At 41.7% G+C, this 24,694-nt stretch overlaps 1 protein-coding gene and 2 non-coding genes across 3 annotated transcripts; 2 read left to right on the forward strand and 1 right to left on the reverse strand.

The window, feature by feature from the left end:
- The first annotated feature begins 6,231 nt into the window (after positions 1-6,231).
- Positions 6,232-7,497, forward strand: LOC18013832 (protein LURP-one-related 6). The gene is made up of 2 exons (XM_006396067.2): positions 6,232-6,469; positions 6,977-7,497. Exons 1-2 carry the CDS (start codon positions 6,254-6,256, stop codon positions 7,334-7,336), a joined length of 576 nt encoding a protein of 191 aa, XP_006396130.1. The 5' UTR covers positions 6,232-6,253; the 3' UTR covers positions 7,337-7,497.
- An 11,359-nt stretch (positions 7,498-18,856) lies between these two features.
- LOC112084887 lies at positions 18,857-18,961 on the forward strand. Its single transcript, XR_002898543.1, has one exon. It is a non-coding gene; the product is annotated as a small nucleolar RNA R71 (small nucleolar RNA).
- A 3,211-nt stretch (positions 18,962-22,172) lies between these two features.
- Positions 22,173-22,281, reverse strand: LOC112084883. The gene has a single exon (XR_002898539.1). It is a non-coding gene; the product is annotated as a small nucleolar RNA R71 (small nucleolar RNA).
- Between the last annotated feature and the right edge of the window lie 2,413 nt (positions 22,282-24,694).

The following is a 24,694-nucleotide window of genomic DNA, read 5'->3' on the forward strand; positions in this document are numbered from 1 at the left end:
GTATTCTCCGTTGAACTGGTTCGCGACAAGCTGTGAATCGCAGAAAGCCAGGTTTTTTGGATATGTATCCTTAGCGCGAGCCGAAGTCCATCGATCAATGCCTCTTATTCCGCTTCGTTGTTGGTTGCATGAAACGTGAGACGAAATGACTGTTCGATGATCTCGCCGGTTGGTGACGTTAGTCGTATTCCTACCCGCGAGCCTTGTTTTGATGACGAACCATCAACATGCAATATCCACGTGGACTCGGGAGTCGGCTCTTCCACTCCCTCAGTCAGAAGTTCGATTAAGAAATCGGCTAACACTTGAGACTTCGCACATGATCTGTTCCTGTATTCGATGTCGTATTCACTTAGCTCCACCACCCATTTTGCTAGCCTTCCGGATTGGCTCGGCTATGCAGGATACTCCGTAATGGCAGAGTAGCGAGGACTACAATCGAATGCGACTGAAAGTATGGTCTCAATTTCCGAGCTGACATCATGACAGCTAGGGCGACCTTCTCCATTTGCGGATAGCGTGTCTCTGCCTCGGTTAAACTGCGGCTTATGTAAAAGATGGGTTTATGCTCTCCCCGCTCCTCCCTGACCAGTACTCCACTTACTGCAGTTGATGACACAGCGATGTATAGGAACAACGGTTCTCCTTCTACTGGCTTTGCGAGGACTGGCGGATTCGCCAGGTAGACTTTCAGGTCTTGGAATGCTTTTTCGCACCGTTCGTCCCATTCAAATTTCTTATTGCCCCTAAGGGTATCGTAAAATGGCAGACATTTATCGGTCGACCGGGAAACAAAGCGGTTGAGAGCTGCCATGCGTCCTGTCAGTCTTTGGACTGCTCGTTTTGTTCTTGGAGACGCCATTTCTATTAGCGCATTGATTTGCTTTGGATTTGCTTCGATTCCTCGATGAGTTACGAGGTATCCGAGGAACTCACCAGACATCACCGCGAATCGACACTTTGCCGGATTCAGCTTCATGTTGTGCAGGTTCAGCTGCTCGAAACAGTTTTGCAAATGCTTCACGTGATCTTTCTCCTCGAGTGATTTAACCAACATGTCATCAATATATACTTCCATCGTCTTGCCGAGCTGTTCTGCAAACATTTTGTTGACGAGCCTCTGGTAGGTCGCGCCCGCATTCTTAAGTCCAAAAGGCATCACCTTGTAACAGTAAATTCCCCGAAAAAGCATCCATAAATGTGAGCAGTTTGTTCCCCGACGTGGCTTCGACTAGTCGATTGATATGAGGTAGCGGGAAACTATCTTTCCGGCACGCCTTATTGAGATCAGTAAAAATCTATGCACACACGCCATTTACCGTTTTTTTTCTTCACTACTACGGGATTAGCGAGCCAATCTAGGTATTTGGCCTCGGAAATTGAACCCACCTTTAGGAGTCGCTCCACTTCGTCGTTGACTGCCTTGGCTCGGTCGGGACCTAGCTTTCTCCTCTTCTGCTTCACCGGTTTGAACATCGGGTCCACGTTGAGCTCATGGCATGCTACATTGATGCTGATTCCCGGCATGTCTTCTGCGCTCCATGCAAATGTTCTAACATTCTGTTTTAAGAAAGCGACAAGCTCCTCTTTAATCGCCTCGTCGAGTGTTGCTCCGATTTTTACACACCGCTCCGGATGCAGCTCATCTATGCATATCAAGATCACCGGATCACAGCTCGGTGCGCTCTTCTCCTCACGCGCCTCACCGATCTGTAATTGCTATAAAAGCTTGGCTAGCTCGTTCGCAGGTTCTCGGTTTGTTTTTAGCTTTTTCCTGTTTTTGCCTGCGAACGAGTCTACTACGGGTTTCCTCATCTTATGCTCGGCAAGGAAGCACATGCGTGACTCCTTTTGGTTTCCCCATATCGTCTTGATTCCACCAGGAGTTGGGAACTTGACGCATAAATGGTAGGTCGATGGAATGGCTCGCATCGAGTTCAACCACGGCGTTCCCATGATCACGTTGTAAATCGCCGGATGGTCAGCTATGGAAAACTCCACGACTTTTGTTACTCCTCCTGCTTGCACAGGAAGCCTGATCGTTCCGATCGTCATCGTTGTTTCTCCTGAGAAACCTGTCAGCGGCTTCGGGATAGCGGTTACTTCGGACAAATCGATTTCCATCCTTCTGAGGGTTTCGCGGAAGATGACGTCTACCAAACTTCCCGTATCGATCAGGATTCTAGCGACGTCGTGGTCTCTAATAGTGAGCTCAATTACGAGGGGATCACTATGTGGCGCATCGATTCCCACAATTTTGTCTTCCGAAAACGAAATTTTGGTAGCAGGATAGCACGGGGGCTCCGCCCAGTTAACACTTGCATCGGCTCTCCTTTGGAAAGCTTTAATCGACGATACGGTGTCGAGACAGTATTGTGATCCTCCCATTATCATATTGATCCTTCTTCTGGGGCCATCCCGCGGATCTTCGTTATTCCTCCTTCCTCGCTTTTGGGCTTCGCCTCGGTTCCCTAGCTCTCGGTTCGGGGGATTTACTTCGTCGCCTTCTCGCTTCTCGTCCTCGGGTTCTTTGATAGCCTTGGTTTCTTCGTGTTCCCCTACTGCTCGCTTTGCGGCGAGTCTGGCTGCCAAGAACCGACAATTTGCCGTCGAATGCCCGTAGCATTGGTGGTGTTCGCAGAATGCCTTTTCATCGTAAGTTCAGGGGTTCCGAGTCCAAGTGTTCCATGGTCCTTTGCCTCGCCCTGCTTCCACTTGATAATTGTGGGCTCCTCAAAGCCTCGGCCCTTCGTGGTGCACATAGTCATTATTCCTCACGTTTCTTTGACGAGTCGTGAGAGAATTTCGGATCGCCGCTTTTGTCGACTCGTATTGCTCGTCTAGGTTCTTCATCTCTTCTTCATTCACGACAAAGTCGGCAGAGCGATGTAGGGCATCTTGGATCGTGAGCGGCGTGTTCAACGCCATTTCTCTTCGGAACTCGGACTTATACTATAGTGATCTTTTCAGGGCTTCCAGGGCTGCCTTATCGCTCACTCCTTCCACCTTTGACACCACCGCTTTGAACCGATCCATATAAGCTCTCAATGGCTCGTTTGGTCCTTGAGACAAAGTCCATAAATCGGCATCGGAGGTTCCTCGATCCATGAACATTGAGTACTGTTTCAGAAAACGGCAGACAATTGCTGAAAGTTGTTAATGGAGTTACGCTCGAGCCTCAAGAACCACTCCAATGCTGGGCCCTTCAGGTGTTCGACAAAGAGGAGACAGAAACCGGCATCTCTTTTGTCCGTGCTGAGATTGGGGGCGTTTTTCGAGAAGGCTCGTCCCATTCCGATCCGAAAAGCGGTGATGTGTGCCTTCGGGTCGGTTATCCCTTCGTAAAAGGGGATTCTTATCTTCCCTGGTTCAGGAATCCGAGCTTCGGTGATTCGCGCCATGAATGGTGTGCGCTGCGTTTCTCCCAACATTCGATCTATCTCCGGTGCCGAACTGATCGCATGATGGACTTGTGATATAACTGCCTTCATCTCTGCGGCTGTCCGAGCTATAGTGGCTCGGAGCTCGTTCATCTCCTTCATTTGGTTGTTCTTTCGCGGCTCGTCAACTTCGTCCTCAATACTGCCACCATTTAGAGCGCCTCGGCGCGCGTTAGTGCGTTGATTCCCTTTTCGCGCCGAACCATCTTCTTTTGTTTTGCTCGACCCAGAGCAAGTTTTCCTCCGCTTCTGTCAGGCTTCGATTGCGGAGCGCGGCGTCGTCTTCTTCGTTTGCCATTGCTCCTTCCAATGCTTCTTCGAGTTCGGCTCGGGTAATATGTCCCAAAACACAGCTGGGTTGAAGGACGAGCTCCTCTTTTTGGTCGTCTTCGTCATCGACAGTGATCGTCTCCCTACCGACATCTTCTTCGACCGCACCATCGTTCTGCTTGGCATGCTTGTCGCCGTTTGCTCTTCCTCTCCGAGCTAGCAGAGGTGGTTCGTTCGGTGTGGACTTCTTCACCGCGGGTGTCACCAAGTCGGATGGATTTTCGTCCCTCCGAGCCTGTTTGCGGGTGTCGCGAACTCGAGGGCGGTTGGTCGCAGGCTGAACCTTCGCAAGACGTCTCCGGAAGTTCCCGTCACTCCGAGGCGTTGATTCCTGATTCGGTTCTCCGTGGTCAATGCTTCGAGTCTTTCCGCGAAAGAGCTGTTCTGCTTTTCCTGCATGTTAAACTTTTCCATTATTGCTTCGAGCATCTTCTTCACCTCGTCCAAGGGTTCGGCTGTCACGCCTGCATCCGTCGGAGGAGGATTCTCCTCATTTCGGGTAGGATCTCCCCCGTTGTTCTGGTCGTCTCTCCGTTTGTCTCCGGACATCTTTTCGGATCTCGTTCAAGAAAGTTTTCGGTGTAAAAAAAGCTATATTTCCCCACAGACGGTGCCAAATTGTGTGAGTCGAAACTCGCACAATCAAAATTTGTTAAGGAAAAAGAGGGATCTAATCTCAAGAACAAAGATCGAAAAGTAGTTTTATTGCTTAGGGTTTCCGTGATTGCGTAAAAGTTACATAATGAGAGAATTACATCGACTATTTATACTAAATCTACAAACCGCTTAGCCAAGATTCTCTCCCGAGATTCTCGAAATTTTTCCTTTTCTCTTGTGCGGCTGGCGACGTCGATCATCCTTAGGGTAAACTCCTTTTGGGCCCGTTTACTGGATCTTCGCGGTTACCCGGCTCGGCCCACTAATGTCTCCTGTCCTTTGGCTCGGCCCAATACATCTTGTTTGCGGGATTGTTTTGACCGGTTTGGTTCGGTTGGATCGAGAGCTTCTGATTTTGGCTTGGTTTAACCGAACCAGCTTTTGGTTCGGTTCGGCCCAAGATCGAATCAGGGTCGGCTCGGTTTAATTGCTTCTTTGGTTCGATTCCTCCTACCAAAATCACGTTCTTAAACTTTTCGAAACCCGATTCCGACACTTAGTCTTTTTCGAATAGTTAAACTCGTAAAGGTGAAAACCGACCCCAACAACAAGTAAAAATTTATCCCAAACAGATATAGTACAACAGTTTAGATCTGTCTCAAAAATTTTCATTTTTGTAAAGTAGTTTACACTTTCGTGTCCTCTTACACTATGAAATGTGCCCAGAAACGTGGCAGAACCCAAGAATCTATTAACAACACAGTCATTCTCAAAGAAATTATAAAGATTTTCTTTTACTAAAGTCTAAAGTCAATGACAAGTCAAATTGACAACTAACGTATCTTTGAAATTTTTATGTGAATGTTCTTTGAGCTAAAAAATAAATAATTGGCTCTTAATGTGAACTACGTAAATGTAACATTACGGTTTTGATTCAAGTTCTAACACTAACAGCTGTAACAGGCATCCACATTTATAAGAAAATATTAACTAATATTATATTTATAAGAAGTACATACACCCACCCATACATTATCTCTTTAGCAGGAAAATAGAAAATTTAAAACGTTTTTTAAGTTACATTCATGAATAATCATATAATATAGTGGCTGAAAAAAAACGAGGGGTTATACTTGCTATGAAAAGTAAGCTATTTATTTTGAAATGGGTAAAGATAGAATAAAAGATGAAAAAGGGGGTTTTGGCTTACACACAATTGTCCTCAGCCTTAACAAGTAATCAATCTCCCACACGAATTCGCATGTTACTAAACTTCTCAAATATTCCTCGCGGAAATTTTCTTTTCTTTATCTATATACCAACGAACTTTCAATTTTAGATTTGGAATATATATATGTCTGGCAAGAAAATACTCTTGTAATTTAGAGTTTTCTTTAAAAAAAACTTCTTAATAACATTTTCTTGTAACTTGATTCTCAAGTTGCAAAAAACATAGATCAAACCCACAAAATTTTAACACGCAATATCATATGTCTTAACCATCGTCAAAAACCCCTATAATTTATGAATTATTATTGAATTCCCTCATGGTTCGGTATTTACTGGATAATAACAACAATATTTACGGATTCAGTCTGATTGGAACTTAACATATTGGCTATTTAACAGAGCTTACACATCAATATATTTAATTATAAGAATATTTTGAGACTCAATACGAAAATTGAAAATTATGTTGAGACGTGGTATGTAAAAGTCAAAAGTACGTTGCCGAACATTTGAAAAACTGACCAATTAATGGACCATTTTCATCTTTTTGCTTTCTTTAGAGTCAAGAAATTAAATGAAAAAAAAAGTAACCCATACGACTATATATAGAAGAAAAACCCAAGAGTTTTAGTTTGTTAGTAAAATAACGAAAAAATATGAAAGCTGTGGTAAGCAAGTTGCATTGTTCCTCGGCGGAGGAGGTGATGGTGGTGAGACGGCGGCCACACGTGGTCAACGGCGGTGGCTTCGTAGTGACAAATTGCAAAGAGAATATCGTTTTTAAAATCGACGGCTGTGGAGTTCTTGGCACCAAAGGAGAGTTAGTTCTCAGAGATGGTGATGGTGACGAGTTGCTTCTCATCCACAAAAAGGTACTTTTTTATTGTTATGCCTAATTTGTATGCTAATCTTTCATTGACAATCTCGATTCTCGACCAACCAAATTATTAATATATATTAGCTTGCATCATTTTAGTGAATTTCGTTCTTTGCAATTTGTGAAAATAAGCTTTGAAAAGAAATGTGGACTTATACCGGTGAAATGAGCTTCATCTAAACAACGACTAGTAAAAAAAAAATAATGTTTTAATTTAGGGGGAAAAAAGATGATTATTTCATTTGTTTGTAATGAAGAGCATAGTTTGGGACCCTAGAAATGGTATCATATTATAAAGAGCCTAAAGCAAATGCACTGCAAACAACAATAACTAGGTAGATACATAGATATACATTAACAGGTATGATAAAGAAGTGGTGCGTCAAATTAAAGCAACCATCATGACATATATTCCTTGAGAAGAGGAAAAAGTTGATTTGGACTGGTTTGTGGAATTTTGTGTGCTTTCTTTCTTACAAGTCTCATGTTTTGAGTGGTGTAGGGAGGAATAGTGCAGGCTCTTAGCATTCATAACAAATGGAGAGGCTATAGTTACGACTACCAAGGTAGCCCTAAACCGGTTTTTATATTGAAGGATCCCAAACATTCTTGCTTCTCCATAACTGGTTCAATCCGCATCTCGGTCCAACCAGAGAATTGCTACTTTGATGTGAGAGGGTATTTCCCAGATAAAGATTGTAGCATCATTGATTCCACCGGAAATATCATTGCTCAAGTAAAAGAATGGATTGGGAGCAGGGATATATATAAGGTAGTGATAAAAGCAAATGTGGATACAGCTTTTGTCTTCGGAGTTATCGCAGTTCTTGACTATATCTATGGTGAGTCTACAAGTTGTTGATCCCTTCATAACTTAATTTCTGGATATCTTCCCAGCATTACTCTTTGCTAGACTCAACTTGCGTATGTTGTTTCTAGTAAAGTTTGGAGACTCGATGTTACTACGTCTACGTAATTAATTTATATATATTGTACATATGTGAGCAACATTTCTTCCTTTAAATATTTCCACGTTAGATTATTTTTTTTAGATTGGTTACTATTCAAAAATCTTAACCCATCGCTTAGCCATGTGCTTTGGTCATTCGACCACCTCGATCTCTGTTCTGGGGAACGAAAGATAGAGTTAAGGTTTACAACAACTATTTAAAGTAATATTCTTCATTCCTTTTGGCCAAAGAACTACTATATGAATATACTGAATAAAATTTTGAAGTTATAACAACTTACTTGAACTCATCTTATAAGAAGACTACTAGATATGGCCTCCTTGCTCGACATATCCAGATTACTCACTACAAAAAAACAGCAGGTATTCCTACGAAAAATATTATCAGAAAATGGTAGGAAACAGATATTTCCTACCAATTTCCGACGAAAAATTTTGGTAGGTTCTATGCCGTCGGAAATTAAAAATAGTCAGAAAATGGTAGGAAATTTCCTATGAAACTTTTGGTCGGAAAATTTTCATTTTCCTACGAAATTTACTACTTTTCTTCCATTTTCCTACGAAAATATTCAACTACGAACATTTTCCTACCATATTCCTACCATTTTCCTACTAGATAAGTAAAAACAGTTTTAATTTAATTAATTCCAATATTATATAATTTCAATTATTAAATAAATTATAAAAATTAAATCCAAAATTAATCAGCCCAATTAAAAACTAATTAGAAATTAATTTTAACTAAATATGGAACTTCTAAAGCCCAAATTATATTAATTAACTCAGTATTTTTTATAGCTAAGGTATCTCACTATTTATAGAGCATGTTCAGTGTGTCTTCCACTATGGTTTGTCGATGTGAGATTTTTCTCATTTCTTTTTTTACTGATTTTGGTAAGAAATTAATAGGATATTTAAATAATAAATTATTTGCTTCATAGGAAATTGGTTTGTAAAAAAGTGGTCAGAAATTTCTGACGAATTTCTTACCATTATCACAGTAAATTTTTTTAACCGATTTCTTACTATTTTATTTTCTGATCAGATTTCCTACAGATATTTTTTTGGTTGAATATTGGTAAGAAAATTTTGACCATTTTCTGACGATTTTTATCGTAGGAAATTTTCTTTCAACTTCCTACCATTTTTATTTTTTGTCATAAATTCATAGGAAAATGGTAAAAACAAATTCTTACCAAAATTTTCGTAGAAAATTTCATAAGAATTCAGCATGTTTTCTTGTAGTGACTCTTCTAGCAAGATATAGAAGCTTAAATAAAGAATAGAGAGAGAAGTACCCTATTAGTAGTGGCGGAGGTAGGAAAAAATTTAACTGTGGTTCAATCTTGAACCTTTTAAGTACACAAATTTTAGAAGTTATATCCTCTCAAATTGATGCGTGTCAACTGCGTGAGGGAACAAGTTTTACCCTTAACAAAAACAAATGAAAGCCGCAAATGCACAGCTAATCAGTTGTAGTATTTAGGAATAGAATCCACAAAGATTTGTGTGCCTGGTATTATTCTACGGTTTCTAACTTTATGTCTAGACTAGATTGGTTTTAGAGGTTGGTTGTTTTTCACGGATTAAACTAAAACTAAAGAAAGCAAATAATGTTGTGAAAACTTAGAAACTTTATTAATCACTGGAATGTATATATAGAGTACATAGGGAATCTAGGTTAAGTACAATGCCCTGATGGGCCTAATGGGCCGGTATAAGAGTCCATATATGATATGTGTTATAACACTCCCCCTTGGACGAGTGAACCGGGTCAGCTACTCAATCGGGATCTCGATAATGCGCTGGGGAATGTTGCCTCATTAAAACCTTACCAGGAAAAACCCAGTGGGACAAAACCATGGTGAAGGAAAAAGAGTACAACACGCATTACTCCCCCTGATTGTAGCATCACTGCAGATCTCTAAGTCTATACATTCCTATCTGTTTGACGAGCTTCCGGTGTGTTGAAGTAGGCAATGATTTGGTGAAGAGGTCAGCTGAATTCTCACTGGATCGGACCTGCTGAACGCTGAGAGTGCCGTCCTTCTGCCAGTCTGAGGTTGAGAAGAACTTCGGTAGAATGTGCTTCGTCCGATCTCCTTTGATATATCCTTCCTTGAGCTGAGCTATGCATGCCGCGTTGTCTTCATACATCACCGTGGACTGTGTGTCTTCGTCCATACCACAATCTCTGCGGATGTGCTGAGTCATGGAGCGCAGCCAGACGCATTCCCTACTAGCCTCATGAATGGCTAGGATTTCAGCATGGTAATGTCCTCGGCCATTACCACGTCCATTACCACGTCCACGGCGGTGATCTGAGGATCTATCGGGTTGAACATGGTAGGACTCTTGACGAGAAGCTGGGACAGGAGCCGATCCCGGGGGCCTCATAGCGCTGTTCCTCATAAGCAGCTGGTTATTCTTCTCAGCGAGGAGAAGACAGGACAACAAGTCTTCGTACAATGTGTGTTTCATTGCACGGTATTGTTGTTGGAGCACAACATTCTCTGTGCTGAATGTGGATAATGTTTTCTCGAGGAGATCATTATCTGTCACATCCTCACCACAGAGTTTCCGGATGGCAACAATACGAAAGAGTTCGTTGTTGTAATCATCTACGGATTTGTAGTCCTGGAACCAAAGGTTCTTCCAGTCGAAATCTGCCTGAGGCAACTGGACCATTTTCTGATGGTCATATCGCTTTTTCAGCGCTTGCCACAATTCAAGTGGATTCTCAAGAGTGAGATATTGCTGCTTAAGGCTCGGGGCCAGATGATGGCGTATGTGACATATCGCCTGAGACTGTCCCTTACGGGATGCGGTGTTACCGTCGGTAATACACGCATCGAGTTCTTTCGATGCGAGGAACAAGCGCATGTCTAGGGCCCACTCGAGGTAGTTATCCCCGGAGACGTGAAGGGCATCGAATTCACATTTCTGAATGTTTGACATCTGAAACATGAGATTGATTTTGTTAGGGATTGTTTTGAGAAAATTTTGAATGCTGATGATGAAACTTTCTATTTTGAGAATATTTCTATTTTAGGAAAGTTTCTAAATTTGGAAAGTTTCTAATTTGGGTAATTTTCTAAATGAGGAAAGTTTCTATGTCGGGAAAATTTCTATATGAGGAAAGTTTTTATATGAGGAAACTTTCTATTAGAGGGAACTTTCTCGGAAATAGTAAATTTTAAAGGGTATGGTTTTAGTTACCCCGAACATGATGTCGGTTTAATAGCTGTGATTTAATCGGTTAAAGCCGAATATAATTTCGGTTAATGAGAACCAGGTTTAGCCGGTTTTAGGCGGTTTAGGAGGTACCCTAGGGGAGCCGAATATGATTAGGGTTTTATCTAGGGTTTTAACGGTTTGGAAAACATATTTTGGATGTGATTTCGAGATCTATAGGATCTGTGGTCGATGGTTTTAATAATTTCACAAGGACAACAAAGAAATCACGTGAAAAGGACTAGGGTTTAAGCATTATGACTTACGATTTTGAAGATTACAAAATCGTGAATCAAGCTTAGGATTTAGGGTTGATTTTATTAGTTTATTCAATCAAGTGTTTCAAGCAAGAGAATCAACAATCAAATAAGCTGCAACAAGCTTATTAAACATGAAGAAAATCGAATAGGTTTATGCCATAAACATGGCCAAAAACGGTTGTTAGGTTTTTGTAGATTAGGGTTTTATAAAACGAGTTTAAAACCTTTGAACATGCATAAACTTGTAATTTAAACAATCAATCAACAAGTTATCAATCAATCATCAGAGTATCAAACACTTTCAATCAATTAGAGATCGATTTTTTTTTTTTTTTTTTATAGGGTTTTGAAGTGTTTAAACAACAGGTTCTATGGCTCTCAGTTTTAGAAGATACCTTTTCCACCTTTGGATTTCTGACAGGCTAATGAAACTGGGAGCTAATAGACCTCAGTTAGCCGCTACAAATTCCAAGGATTGATCACCAAAACTGGAGAAGCTGCTGGTTGAAGAAGGAAAAACTCGGATCTGGTTTTTTTTTTTCGGTTGATCGTCGTGTACTGTAAGTGTGCGTGAGGGCGCGTCCGACGTTGGATCGACAAACGGTTTTCACCAGTAGATTCGTCTCGTCGAGGGCTTCGATTTGATATGTAGATCGTCTTCTGGTTCCTCACGGTTTGGAAGATATGCGTCTTTTAAGTTTCGACTTGCTTTTAGGGTTTTGGTGGTGGCCGGATTTATTAGGGTTTTTCGCTCAGAGAGTCTTATCGTGCTGATAACGTGTTGTGAAAACTTAGAAACTTTATTAATCACTGGAATGTATATATAGAGTACATAGGGAATCTAGGTTAAGTACAATGCCCTGATGGGCCTAATGGGCCGGTATAAGAGTCCATATATGATATGTGTTATAACAAATAAATCTATCCTAGAAAACAAGTAGAAAAATCGAATAGAAAGCAAGTAGAGCAAGCAGAATATCGAACTAAACACAATTGAAATGCGGATCTAAATAAGCAAGTAAAAATCGATTGGTTTGTAAACTATGGCTAAAAACGCTGAGCTTTTGGGAACTCTACGGGGATCATAATCGGTTTTAACACCAGGGTAGATAGATTGGGATTGACGGATATCGATATATGGGGTTCTAGAGCTAGAGTATGACGGTATGACTACGTCACTGTCGTGATCATAACCAACTGTTTCTCGCAACCCTGACCAGTAGGTTTCTACTCTGGCCCTGGAAGGGAGAGAACGCAAGAGCTGCACAAGACTCGTCAATACTCACGATCTCGCCGCAGGTAGATTTCCACTCCTACGGAAAAATCGCATGTTTCATTCTAGGGCTGATACTTAATGAAAACTTTCGCAACACTAACTATCTAGATCAGATACTAGGTGATCAATCAAGCATACATGCAATAAGAACAAGAATAAACAGAGAACAAAGTTGAAATCCCAGATCTATAAACCTAGATGTCTTAATCGATTATGAGAGCCCCTTTCGAGAACCCTAAGCCCAACTCGGGATCTACTCAGACATGGCTGAGGTTGACGTCATCATTGGTTTTAATAAAAGTAATCAAAAACAGTAAAGAAAAGAGATGAAGAAAGCTTCTCTATTGAAGAACTCGTACTTGAACAATCTTCTACAAAAATCGCATAAAAATGGCTAAAGGAAAAGGGTTTCTGTAAAGTATGAAGGGTGGTGGCTAAAAATGACCTAAATCACAAGTATTTATAGTCTTCAATACTCCATGGTCTCTAGGGTTCCGGAATTGAGGCTGAGAATGACTTTGGGCTTCAGAAATATGGGCTTTAGTTCGGAGTTGGCCGGCCGTGCTCGGGAATGTCGTGACCGTGGGAAATAGGTGGCTGGCTGCGGTCGGGAGGCTTGTGACCGCGGGGAATGGGCTGTTAGCCGCGGTCGCGTGACTTGCTGGCCTTCTTCGAGTGTCTCCGGGGCTAATGGAATATCTTGAGATCCAACCGTTGGAATGTCTCCAAACCAAGTGCATTTGAAAGCTGGTTGATTCTTCTATAAGTTGTCAAATTTTGAGGGTGATCAGACGGTGAGAAGGTCTTCGTCTCTCCATGAGAGTTCTGACGGTCTGCATTTATCCAAAAGAGTGTTTTTGTTCCAATTTGTGCCTCTTTATCCCAAATTACCTGAAAAGTCTTTTAAAATCCGAAAACATAGAAATCCTTTTAAAGCATTTGAAAATGGAGTAAAAACACCTGTAAAAGACATTAAAGTGATCCATAAAAATGGTCAAAATCCGGTGTTATCAACTCCCCCAGACTTAGTCTTTTGGTTGTCCTCAAACAAAACAAAGGCTAAATCTCGGCGAAAGGTTTGAAAACGCAGGAACTAAACAAAATCTCAGAGACCAAACTTCTAGACCAATATCAATCAGTATGCATCAATCAGGAATAGCCTAGAAAATTCTCACTAGCAATACAGGCATAACTAGTCCGTTAATCCGTCATGCGGAAATCTATGCACTAAAATCTAACTTCCAGTCAACTAGCTCTTAACATTCATTAAAAATCTCGGTGGTTCTCATCAAAGAAAGTCTAGGCAAGGCAAACTAGGCTAGGTGTCAAAAAAGGTTATTCTAGGGGTAAGGCTTAAAGTGTTTACGGGTTACCTGAAGATTTGGAGGATGCAGGATATTATGCAAAACCGCAAGAGAGAGTGAAGCTGTTGGTATCCACAGTTTTCAGTCACTTTCTTCTTGCCATAGATTCCTGGTCTTCTTCCTCAGGTTCTCTCCTAACTCCCCAGACTTAGATTTGTAAATCTTTAAAAAACATAGCTCTATAAACGCTTAGTAGTTGCTCCTTGCTCCACAAATTTCGACAATCTAGGACTCATTAGGCTTTTTGTTTCCCTCTCTCTTTTCATTCGTTCGTTTTTTTTTTTTTTTTGAAAGAGAGGGAGCACCTTTAGATATAGAGTCATAGAGAGCACGAAATTACCAGTTAAGATCTGTCTTGTAAAGCTTCATGAGGTTTCTGATACTCTTCCTTCCCAATTCCATTCAGTCTCCTTTGTGAGTGACTGAAAACTGCGTCGCTCCTCTTCTCTCCGACGTTTTTGCACATATCTGGTGATATAAACTAAAGAGAGAATGCATGAGGATTGAAAACAAGGGTTTTGGGTTTAGGGTATGGTACCAGATAAAGATAAACTGGTCATCTAGGACGACAAAGAGTGGTAAAAGTGAGGGTAAAAGACGTCCTAGATGTGTATGTCGATACCTGCCTAAAATCAATGATGAGAAAAGTAGATGTCAATATTAAGGTCAAATAAAATGAGCTAGTATATCCTGTCAGAAAGAATCTCCATGAATAGAAGTCTTCTGGTGGGAGTTCGTAGTGCAAGTACTCTAGCTACCGCCTAGTATAGTGCTAACCACAAATGAGCTATCATGCATAGTGTAGAAGCGTGCAGGTCTAAATCATCATAGTTTTGTGTCAAACATTCCTGAAATATACTTAATGTCGAATAGGTTATATATTAAAATTTAGAAAATGCTTGAAATTTGAAATCAAAAGCAAGAAAATGATTGGTACGGATAGACATCCTCCCCAGACTTAAATCACACTGTCTCCAGTGTGAAAAAGTTGGTGAGAAAATGGTGAATAAAAGTGAAATAAAATAAGATAAAAGAAAAGAAAATGATGATAGAACCGTGATGGCAGTGAAGTGCTGATCAATCACTCATCATCCGATGTGTTTTCTTCGAACTGGTGCTGCTCCTGTAGGAAAGTGACAACGCGCTCGTCGTCCCTGTCTCTCAACTCTGCGCTCCAGATCAGAATGTGTGTGCGATGATGTCGATGATGAGGTGTGGCCAGTCGAAACAGATGGCTGAAAATGAGCACGGGCCGCAGCTGCATCACGCTTTGCCTTGGCCACTATGTATTGGCCAATGGTGAATGGTAGACGAGGTACAGATGGCAGAAACTCATCGGGTTCCGGAGTCCATCGCGGACGTCCTCCGTTACTTAATCTCGGGACCGATGCCAAAGGCAAGCAGACTCAGACATCGGGAAGTGGATCATCAGATGAGAAATCGAATCCTACAGTCTGTAATATCGCTGTAATAGCACTCCCGTAAGCTGGACTAGCGTCCTCGCAACCGTGTAAATCATGCTTAACCTTTACCATGTTCTGTGCTATGATCCAGGCAAAGCAGGCAAGTCGTGGGTCGTCCATAAATGGCATCTGAAGTGTAATGAGCTCGGTCTTCAAAACACATCCCATGTTGGCTCTTGAGAAAATCGTGTGTGCTAAGAGTTTGTGGACAACTCTCACTGCAGGATGAGTAAAAAGGGCTGGCTTGGATCTCCCGCTATCATAGACTCCATGACCCATCTCTCTCCACAAGTTAAATTCGGGTTCATCTTCAAGGTAAATGCCATCGGTGTATGGAAGCTTAAGAGCCTCACAAAGTGCAGAAATGGTGAGCTAGTAAGGCTGTCCGCGGATAGAGAATGACAAGATGCCATCTGATGCTCTAGGGTTCCTCCTCTTTCTGTGGTGGAGTGTAAAGGTTGCTAAGAATTCACGGACTAGCTCAGGATAAGTTGGAAGGTTCAGCTCCATGTAGGGTCTCAGCTTAAGTGCATCGATGTACCAGATTACATCTTCTCTAATTCCAAGCATCTCAAGTGTATGATAATCAATGCAAGGCGTGGGTTTGATGTTCAGCTTCTTGAAACGTCTTGCATAGTCCACTCTCGGGTTTATCTCCTTGCCAATGTATCGGATCTGTGGTGGCTCAGGAGTTGCTCGTGTTTCTCTTGAGTGCTGGAGCAATCTCATCACATAGTTTCTTCTTCTCGGTCTGGCTTGGTTCAGCATGTACTCTCCTAGAGTAACATCATCGGGAACGTCTTCAGAGCTGTCACCAGTGCGACGGCTTCTTCGGGATCTGGTTTGTTCCATTTTTCTACAAAACAAGAGGATTCTTGGAAAAAGAGTGAATATGGATGCTGATTTTAACACATTAACGATCAGTTATATCAATCTTAGTATAAAGCGATTAGTCAAAACCACAAGCAAACATAATTGTCATTGAATTGAAGAAATCGAGTAGTTCATGACTAGATTCGGATTTTTGATGTTCTCAACATAGAAATCTTCTAAAAATCGGTTTTAATGAGCAATTTCCATGTCAAATCTACAGGTTACCTAATACTAATCACTAATCACACAAGAGTTAATAAAAATTCATCAATTTTGCTGTTTTAAATTTGATTTTTATAAAGCATGTGAAATCCAAATTTCAAAAATCTCAATTCTTCTTAAGCTAGGTATTAAAATCGATTTTTAGATAGCCTAGAAGGAGAATATATGTTCTTAAGCTATTTCCATCATCAATAAACCGAGATTTGGGCCTTTTAAGAAAACCCTAAGTTCTAAAATCAATTGAAAATGACGAGTTTGAGCTTCATACCTTGCTGGAAAGAGAGATTTGATGACATAATTGAAATCAGCTTTGAAAAAAAGTGAGGTTTGGGCCAAGAATCTCTTAAAAAGCTTAACAATTGAAAAAGGTGTTCTATCTCCTAAATCTCCCAGTCTTTTGGAAGAGAAGAGAAAAATGAGTTTTGATCCAAAAAATGCATTTCCTTTCTTTAAAAAAGCGTTTTTGTAGCAAAAACGGAAAATTTTCGGGAATTCATAAGTTTACGGGAACTTACCTTTCTTGTCTTGCACGCAATGGAGGTTTAAAACTTACGGAAAATCTTAACAGGCTTTACCGGGAATACTCCAGAAATCACCGGGAAACTCCGGGAACTTTTGAAAAGCGGTGGAAATCCGCATTCCCATCTCAACGACCAACGGTCGCGGTCAGGAGACGCGCGACCGCGGTGGTTGGAGGTTCGGCCGCGGTCACATTCACGGTGCCGCGGTCGATGATGCCTTGGTCACGGGTTGGTTGGTCGCGACTGCAGCCCTTTCTCCTGCAGCCTTCGTCCAACTTTCAGGTCTTTGCCGGGCCGAGCAGCTAAAAACCTACTATTTTCTTCTTGGTTTTTCTAATTTTCTGATTTTTTTGTGTTTTTGTTTTATAAAATATTTGAAACTTAAAAGAAAAAGAAAACATAAATTGTTTAAAGGAAAAGAAAACTAAAAGAAAGAGTACCTAAATGGGTTGCCTCCCATTAAGCGCTTTTGTTTTAAGTCGTTTAGCTCGACGTATGGCAAGAAGAATCAGACTGATTTGAATGGCACTTCACTTGATGTGCCCTTATCACTTTTGGTCGCTGGAGGTTTTACTTCTTCTCCTTGAGGGGCCGTCTTCTTTCCTTTACTCTTCTTTCGGACTTTAACATTGTTTAAAACCCTTTTTGTGTTTTCGATCAGCTCCTGGATTTGGTCCTCACTAGTTTCTATTGCATCCGGTGGAATGATGATCTTGATCTTTGCAAAAGCTTTCGGCTTCTCCTTTTCTTTCTCTTTTGGCCGGTTTCCTTTGCTTGGAAAATCATCTAGGATAGTCGGATAAAACCTTATGCGATCTACATTGAGGAAAACAGCATGCCGGTTTGCGTGATCGATTACTGCTCCTACGGTAGCTAGAAATGGTCTTCCGAAAATCAGTGGCCTCTCCTTGTCTTTATCCATCTCCAGGACTTGGAAATCAGCTGGAACAATCTTGTCTCCCACTAGAACTTGTAGATCATGAATCTCCCCTTCAGTATCTTTTGAGATGAATCTCCAAAGATAACCTTAACTGTCGATGTCCTTAAGGTTTTTATGCCCAATTTTTTGGCAAATGTCTTTGACATGATGTTGACATTGGCTCCGGAATCGCACAGGCAGTCTGTGAACTTGATTCCTGAAATGAAACATTGGAAACCAAAATGTCCCGGATCGTCGGCTTTTGTAAGCCTTTGAAACGGTGATCGTTGAGGTACCTTAAATGGTGGCTGCTTGGCATCGATATCCTTGTAAAGTGGTACAAAGATTGGGGTTTCTTCTTTCTTTCCATCGGTTCTGGCCTCCTTTTCGGGCAATGTGGTTATGGCATTGCAAAACCTCTTAGGGTTATCTTCAACTCTTCCTAGAAGAACTCCACTTTGCCTCTTCATAGAGTCAGCTGTTTGGGCAACTTGCACGTCTAGCTTTTTGACGTGCGAAGATAAAGCTTCAAACTTCCAGTTCAGGTCATTGTACATGCAATCAACCTTCACGTTCATGTCTTTAGATGCTTTTTCGTTCGTCATAACAAGCTATTGGATGGACTGTTCAAGTCTACCGATTTGTGAAGCTAGCTGGTTCGTCGTGACTCCCTGCTGTTGTACAAATTGATTGTTAAAACCCGTACCTTGGTAGTTATATGGCTGTCGCGGTTGATATGGTACTATTCCCCCAAAGTTTCCACCTTAAAACTTGTTTTGGAAGGATTTTTGCTGAGGTGGGTAGTACTGATCTTGAGGATTCTCCACATTTGGATTGCGGTAAGAGAGATTGTTATAATTTGCACTCCAGAAGTTGTTGTTGAAACCATTGTTGAAGCGATTTGGGTATGGTGCTTGTGCTCCTACATAGTTCACTTCTTCTTCTTGAAAGGCTTGATTAATGTGATCGATATCACTAGGCCCTTCATCTTCTGCGCCATTGTTGGTCTCACAAGCATGGATTGGGCGATTGTTGCTCTTCAAAGCTGGCTCATCATGTTCTTCAACTCGGTCATCTCTTTGTTGTCTGTTCCGGTTTGCTTCGTCGAGCGATCGTATTCAGGACAATCATTGCTATTGGCTTGAGCCAAATTCTCGATGAGGGCTCTTCCTTGTGCTATCGTCTTTTGTCCAAAATCTCCATTGCTAGCCGTATCAAGCGAAAGTTTGTATTTTGGTTGCAAACCTCGGTAAAATGTGCTCAGCAGGCTTGATCCAGGAAATCCATGATGAGGGCAATCACGTTCATACTCCTTAAAACGTTCCCAGGCTTTATAGAAAGATTCAGTCGGTCCTTGTTGAAAGCTTGAGATCTTTATTCTCAACAAATTCGACCTTGACTTAGTATAGAAGTGATTCAAGAAAGCAGTTTTACACTCTTCCCAATTAGTAATCGATCCTGCAGGCAAAGATTTCAACCAACGGTGAGCTTTGTCTGCTAATGAAAAAGGGAACAACTTACAGTTTAAATAGTCTGCTGGAACTTGGTTTGTTCTCATCATGCTGCAGATTTCTTCAAAGAGCTCAATATGGTCCATTGGGTGTTCAGAAGGAACTCCATGGAATTGGTTTTGTTTCACCAATGAGATGATTTGAGGCTTGACTTCAAACTCATTCCGGTTCGGAAATGGAACTTGAATTGCAGATCGGTTCTGAAAATTTTGAGTAGTGTATCAAAATCAGCTATGCGATGGTTCCTGGCTTGTCTTCGGTGTTGATTTACTGGCTGCACAGGGCGGTGAGCGCGCCCATTCGGCTGCATTCCTTGGTGGTCACCATTGTCTGCATTGATGGGTGCATCAAGGTCTTCACGTTCTTCTCTCTCGCGATTCTGGTGGTTTCTTGGAGGAACCTCATCCTCCTCTCCATCTTGTCGAGCATGATCACCTCCTCTGTGATCATTCTCTTCATTTTCTCCATGTTCGGACCCGTCTTGGTCCATATTTAATGCTCGGTTAATAGGATCTCCAGGCTGGTTGTCGTTGGCCATTCCTTGTGTTCGTCTAAGTATTCGAATGGTCAAAATCCGGTGTTATCAATGTTGAGGAAGCTGATAACACCGGATTTTGACCATTTTTATGGATCACTTTAATGTCTTTTACAGGTGTTTTTACTCCATTTTCAAAGGTTTTCAAAGGATTTCTATGTTTTCGGATTTTAAAAGACTTTTCAGGTAAAGAGGCACAAATTGGAACAAAAAGACTCTTTTGGATAGATGCAGACCGTCAGAACTCTCATGGAGATACGAAGATCTTCTCACCGTCTGATCACCCTCAAAATTGGACAACTTATAGAAGAATCAACCAGCTTTTAAATGCACTTGGTTTGGAGACATTCCAACGGTTGGATCTCAAAATATTTCATTAGCCCCGGAGCCACTCGAAGACGGCCAGCAAGTCACGCGACCGCGGCCACCAGCCCATTCCTCGCGGTCACAAGCCTCCCGACCGCGACCAGCCACCTATTTCCCGCGGTCACATCATTCTCGATCGCAGCCGGCCAACTCCAAACTAAAGCCCATATTTCTGAACCCCAAAGTCATTCTCAGCCTCAATTCCGGAACCCTAGAGACCATGGAGTATTGAAGACTATAAATAATTGTCATTTAGGTCGTTTTTAGACACCACCCTTCATACTTTACAGAAACCCTTTTCCTTTAGCCGTTTTTATGCGATTTTTGTAGAAGATTATTCAAGTCCGAGTTCTTCAATAGAGAAGCTTTCTTCATCTCTTTTCTTTACTGTTTTTGATTACTTTTATTAAAACCAATGATGATGTTGACATCAGCCATGTCTGAGTAGATCCCGAGTTGGGCTTAGGGTTCCCGAAAGGGGCTCTCATAATCGATTAAGACATCTAGGTTAATAGATCTGGGATTTCAACTTTGTTCTCTGTTTATTCTTGTTCTTATTGCATGTATGCTTGATTGATCACTTAGTATCTGATCTAGATAGTTAGTGTTGCGAAATTTTTCATTAAGTATCAGCCCTAGAATGAAACAGGCGATTTTTCCGTAGGAGTGGAAACCTACCTGCGGCGAGATCGTGAGTATTGACGAGTCTTGTGCAGCTCTTGCGTTCTCTCCCTTCCAGGGCCAGAGTGGAAACCTACTGGTCAGCGTTGCGAGAAACAGTTGGTTATGATCACGACAGTGACGTAGTCATACCGCCGTACTCTAGCTCTAGAACCCCATATATTGATATCCGTCAATCCCAATCTATCTACCCTGGTGTTAAAAACGATCATGATCCCCGTAGAGTTCCCAAAAGCTCAGCATTTTAGCCATAGTTTACAAACCAATCGATTTTTACTTGCTTATTTAGATCCGCATTTCAATTGTTTTAGTTCGATATTCTGCTTGCTCTACTTGCTTTCTATTCGATTTTTCTACTTGTTTTCTAGGATAGATTTATTTGCTTTCTTTAGTTTTAGTTTACTCCGTGAAAAACAACCAACCTCTAAAACCAATCTAGTCTAGACATAAAGTTAGAAACCGTAGAAGAATACCAGGCACACAAATCTCTGTGGATTCGATCCCTAAATACTACAACTAATTAGCTGTGCACTTGCGACTTTCATTTGTTTTTATTAAGGGTAAAACTTTTTCCCTCACGCAGTTGACACGCATCAAGTTTTTGGCGCCGTTGCCGGTGATTTGTTTCGCTGCCTTTTGCTATTTTTCTTGTTTTAACTTCTGTTCTAGACACCTGATCTCTAGTTCTTTCTTAAAGTTTTGCTGAATTATCTTTCCCTTCTTTTGTTTTTTTTTTTCTGAATTGCATGAATACCAGGCGCAGACCTGTAGAAAACATTCCAATTCTAGACGAGATAGACAGACACGAAAGAGAACTTCGAAGACTTAGACGAACGCAAGGAATGGCCAACGACGACCAGCCTGGAGATCCTATTAACCGAGCTTTAAATATGGACCAAGACGGGTCCAAACATGGAGAAAATGAAGAGAATGATCACAGAGGAGGTGATCATGCTCGACCAGATGGAGAGGAGGATGAGGTTCCTCCAAGAAACCACCAGAATCGCGAGAGAGAAGAACGTGAAGACCTTGATGCACCCATCAATGCAGCCGATGGTGACCACCAAGGAATGCAGCCGAATGGGCGCGCTCACCGCCCTGTGCAGCCAGCAAATCAACACCGAAGACAAGCCAGGAACCATCGCATAGCTGATTTTGATGCACCTACTCAAAATTTTCAGAACCGATCTGCAATTCAAGTTCCATTTCCAAACCAGAATGAGTTTGAAGTCAAGCCTCAAATCATCTCATTGGTGAAACAAAACCAATTCCATGGAGTTCCTTCTGAACACCCAATGGACCATATCGAGCTCTTTGAAGAAATCTGCAGCATGATGAGAACAAACCAAGTTCCAGCAGACTATTTAAAGTGTAAGTTGTTCCCTTTTTCATTAGCAGACAAAGCTCACCGTTGGTTGAAATCTTTGCCTGCAGGATCGATTACTAATTGGGAAGAGTGTAAAACTGCTTTCCTGAATCACTTCTATACTAAGTCAAGGTCGAATTTGTTGAGAACAAAGATCTCAAGCTTTCAACAAGGACCGACTGAATCTTTCTATGAAGCCTGGGAACGTTTTAAGGAGTATGAACGTGATTGCCCTCACCATGGATTTCCTGGATCAAGCCTGCTGAGCACATTTTACCGAGGTTTGCAACCAAAATACAAACTTTCGCTTGATACAGCTAGCAATGGAGATTTTGGACAAAAGACGATAGCACAAGGAAGAACCCTCATCGAGAATTTGGCTCAAGCCAATAGCAATGATTGTCCTGTATACGATCGCTCGGCGAAGCAAACCGGAACAGACAACAAAGAGATGACCGAGTTGAAGAACATGATGAGCCAGCTTTTGAAGAGCAACAATCGCCCAATCCATGCTTGTGAGACCAACAATGGCGCAGAAGATGAAGGGCCTAGTGATATCGATCACATTAATCAAGCCTTTCAAGAAGAAGAAGTGAACTATGTAGGAGCACAAGCACCATACCCAAATCGCTTCAACAAGGGTTTCAACAACAACTTCTGGAGTGCAAATTATAACAATCTCTCTTACCGCAATCCAAATGTGGAGAATCCTCAAGATCAGTACTACCCACCACAACAAAAATCTTTCCAAAACAAGTTCCAAGGTGGGAACTTCGGAGGAACATGAGCTTATCAACCGCGACAGCCATATAACTACCAAGGTACGGGTTTTAACAATCAATTTGTACAACAGCAGGGAGTCACGACAAACCAGCTAGCTTCACAAATCGGTAGACTTGAACAGTCCATCCAACAGCTCGTTATAACGAAACGAAAAAGCATCTAAAGACATGAACGTGAAGGTTGATTGCATGTACAATGACCTGAATGGGAAGTTTGAAGCTTTATCTTCGCACGTCAAAAAGCTAGACGTGCAAGTTGCCCAAACAGCTGACTCTATGAAGAGGCAAAGTGGAGTTCTTCCAGGAAGAGTTGAAGATAATCCTAAGAGGTTTTGCAACGCCATAACCACATTGCACGAAGAAGAGGCCAGAAGCGATGGAAAGAAAGAAGAAACCCCAATCTTTGTACCATTTTACAAGGATGTCGATGCCAAGCAGCCACCATTTAAGGTACCTCAACGATCACCGTTTCAAAGGCTTACGAAAGCCGACGATCCGAGACGTTTTGTTTTCCAATGTTTCATTTCAAGAATCAAGTTCACAGACTGCCTGTGCGATTCCGGAGCCAATGTCAACATCATATCAAAGACATTTGCCGAAAAATTGGGCATAATAACCTTAAGGACATCGACGGTTAAGGTTATCTTTGGAGATTCATCTCAAAAAGATACTGAAGGGGGGATTCATGATCTACAAGTTCTAGTGGGAGACAAAATTGTTCCAGCTGATTTCCAAGTCCTGGAGATGGATAAAGACAAGGAGAGGCCACTGATTTTCGGAAGACCATTTCTAGCTACCGTAGGAGCAGTAATCGATCACGCAAACCGGCATGCTGTTTTCCTCAATATAGATCGCAGAAGGTTTTATCCGAATATCCTAGATGATTTTCCAAGCAAAGGAAACCGGCCAAAAGAGAAAGAAAAGGAGAAGCCGAAAGCGTTTGCAAAGATCAAGATCATCATTCCACCGGATGCAATGGAAACTAGTGAGGACCAAATCCAGGAGCTGATTGAAAACACAAAAAGGGTTTTAAACAATGTTAAAGTCCGAAAGAAGAGTAAAGGAAAGAAGACGGCCCCTCAAGGAGAAGAAGTAAAACCTCCAGCGACCGGAAGTGATAAGGGCACATCAAGTGGAGTGCCATTTAAATCAGCCTGATTCTTCTTGCCATACGTCGAGCTAAACGACTTAAAACAAAAGCGCTTAATGGGAGGCAACCCATTTAGGTACTCTTTCTTTTAGTTTTCTTTTCCTTTAAACAATTTATGTTTTTTTTTCTTTTAAGTTTCAGATATTTTATAAAACAAAAACACAAAAAAATCAGAAAATTAGAAAAACCAAGAAGAAAAGGGTAGGTTTTTACCTGCTCGGCCCAACAAAGACCTGAAAGTTGGACGAAGACCGCAGGAGAAAGGGCTGCGGTCGCGACCAACCGACCCGCGGCCAAGGCATCATCGACCGCGGCACCGTGAATGTGACCGCGGCCGAACCTCCAACCACCGCGGTCGCGCGTCTCCTGACCGCGGCCGTTGGTCGTTGAGATGGGAATGCAGATTTCCACCGCTTTTCAAAAGTTCCCGGAGTTTCCCGGTGATTTCTGGAGTATTCCCGGTAAAGCCCGTTAAGATTTTCCGTAAGTTTTAAACCTCCGTTGCGTGCAAGACAAGAAAGGTAAGTTCCCGTAAACTTATGAATCCCGGAAATCGCTTTTTTTTAAAGAAAGGAAATGCACTTTTTGGATCAAAACTCCTTTTTCTGTTTTCTTCCAAAAGACTTGGAGATTTAGTAAATAGAACACATTTTTTCAATTCTTAAGCTTTTTAAGAGATTCTTGGCCCAAACCTCACTCTTTTTCAAAGCTGATTTCAATTCTGTCA

The sequence above is a fragment of the Eutrema salsugineum genome, unplaced genomic scaffold (assembly GCF_000478725.1).
Source record: "Eutrema salsugineum unplaced genomic scaffold, Eutsalg1_0 scaffold_4, whole genome shotgun sequence".
Classification (NCBI taxonomy): domain Eukaryota; kingdom Viridiplantae; phylum Streptophyta; class Magnoliopsida; order Brassicales; family Brassicaceae; genus Eutrema; species Eutrema salsugineum.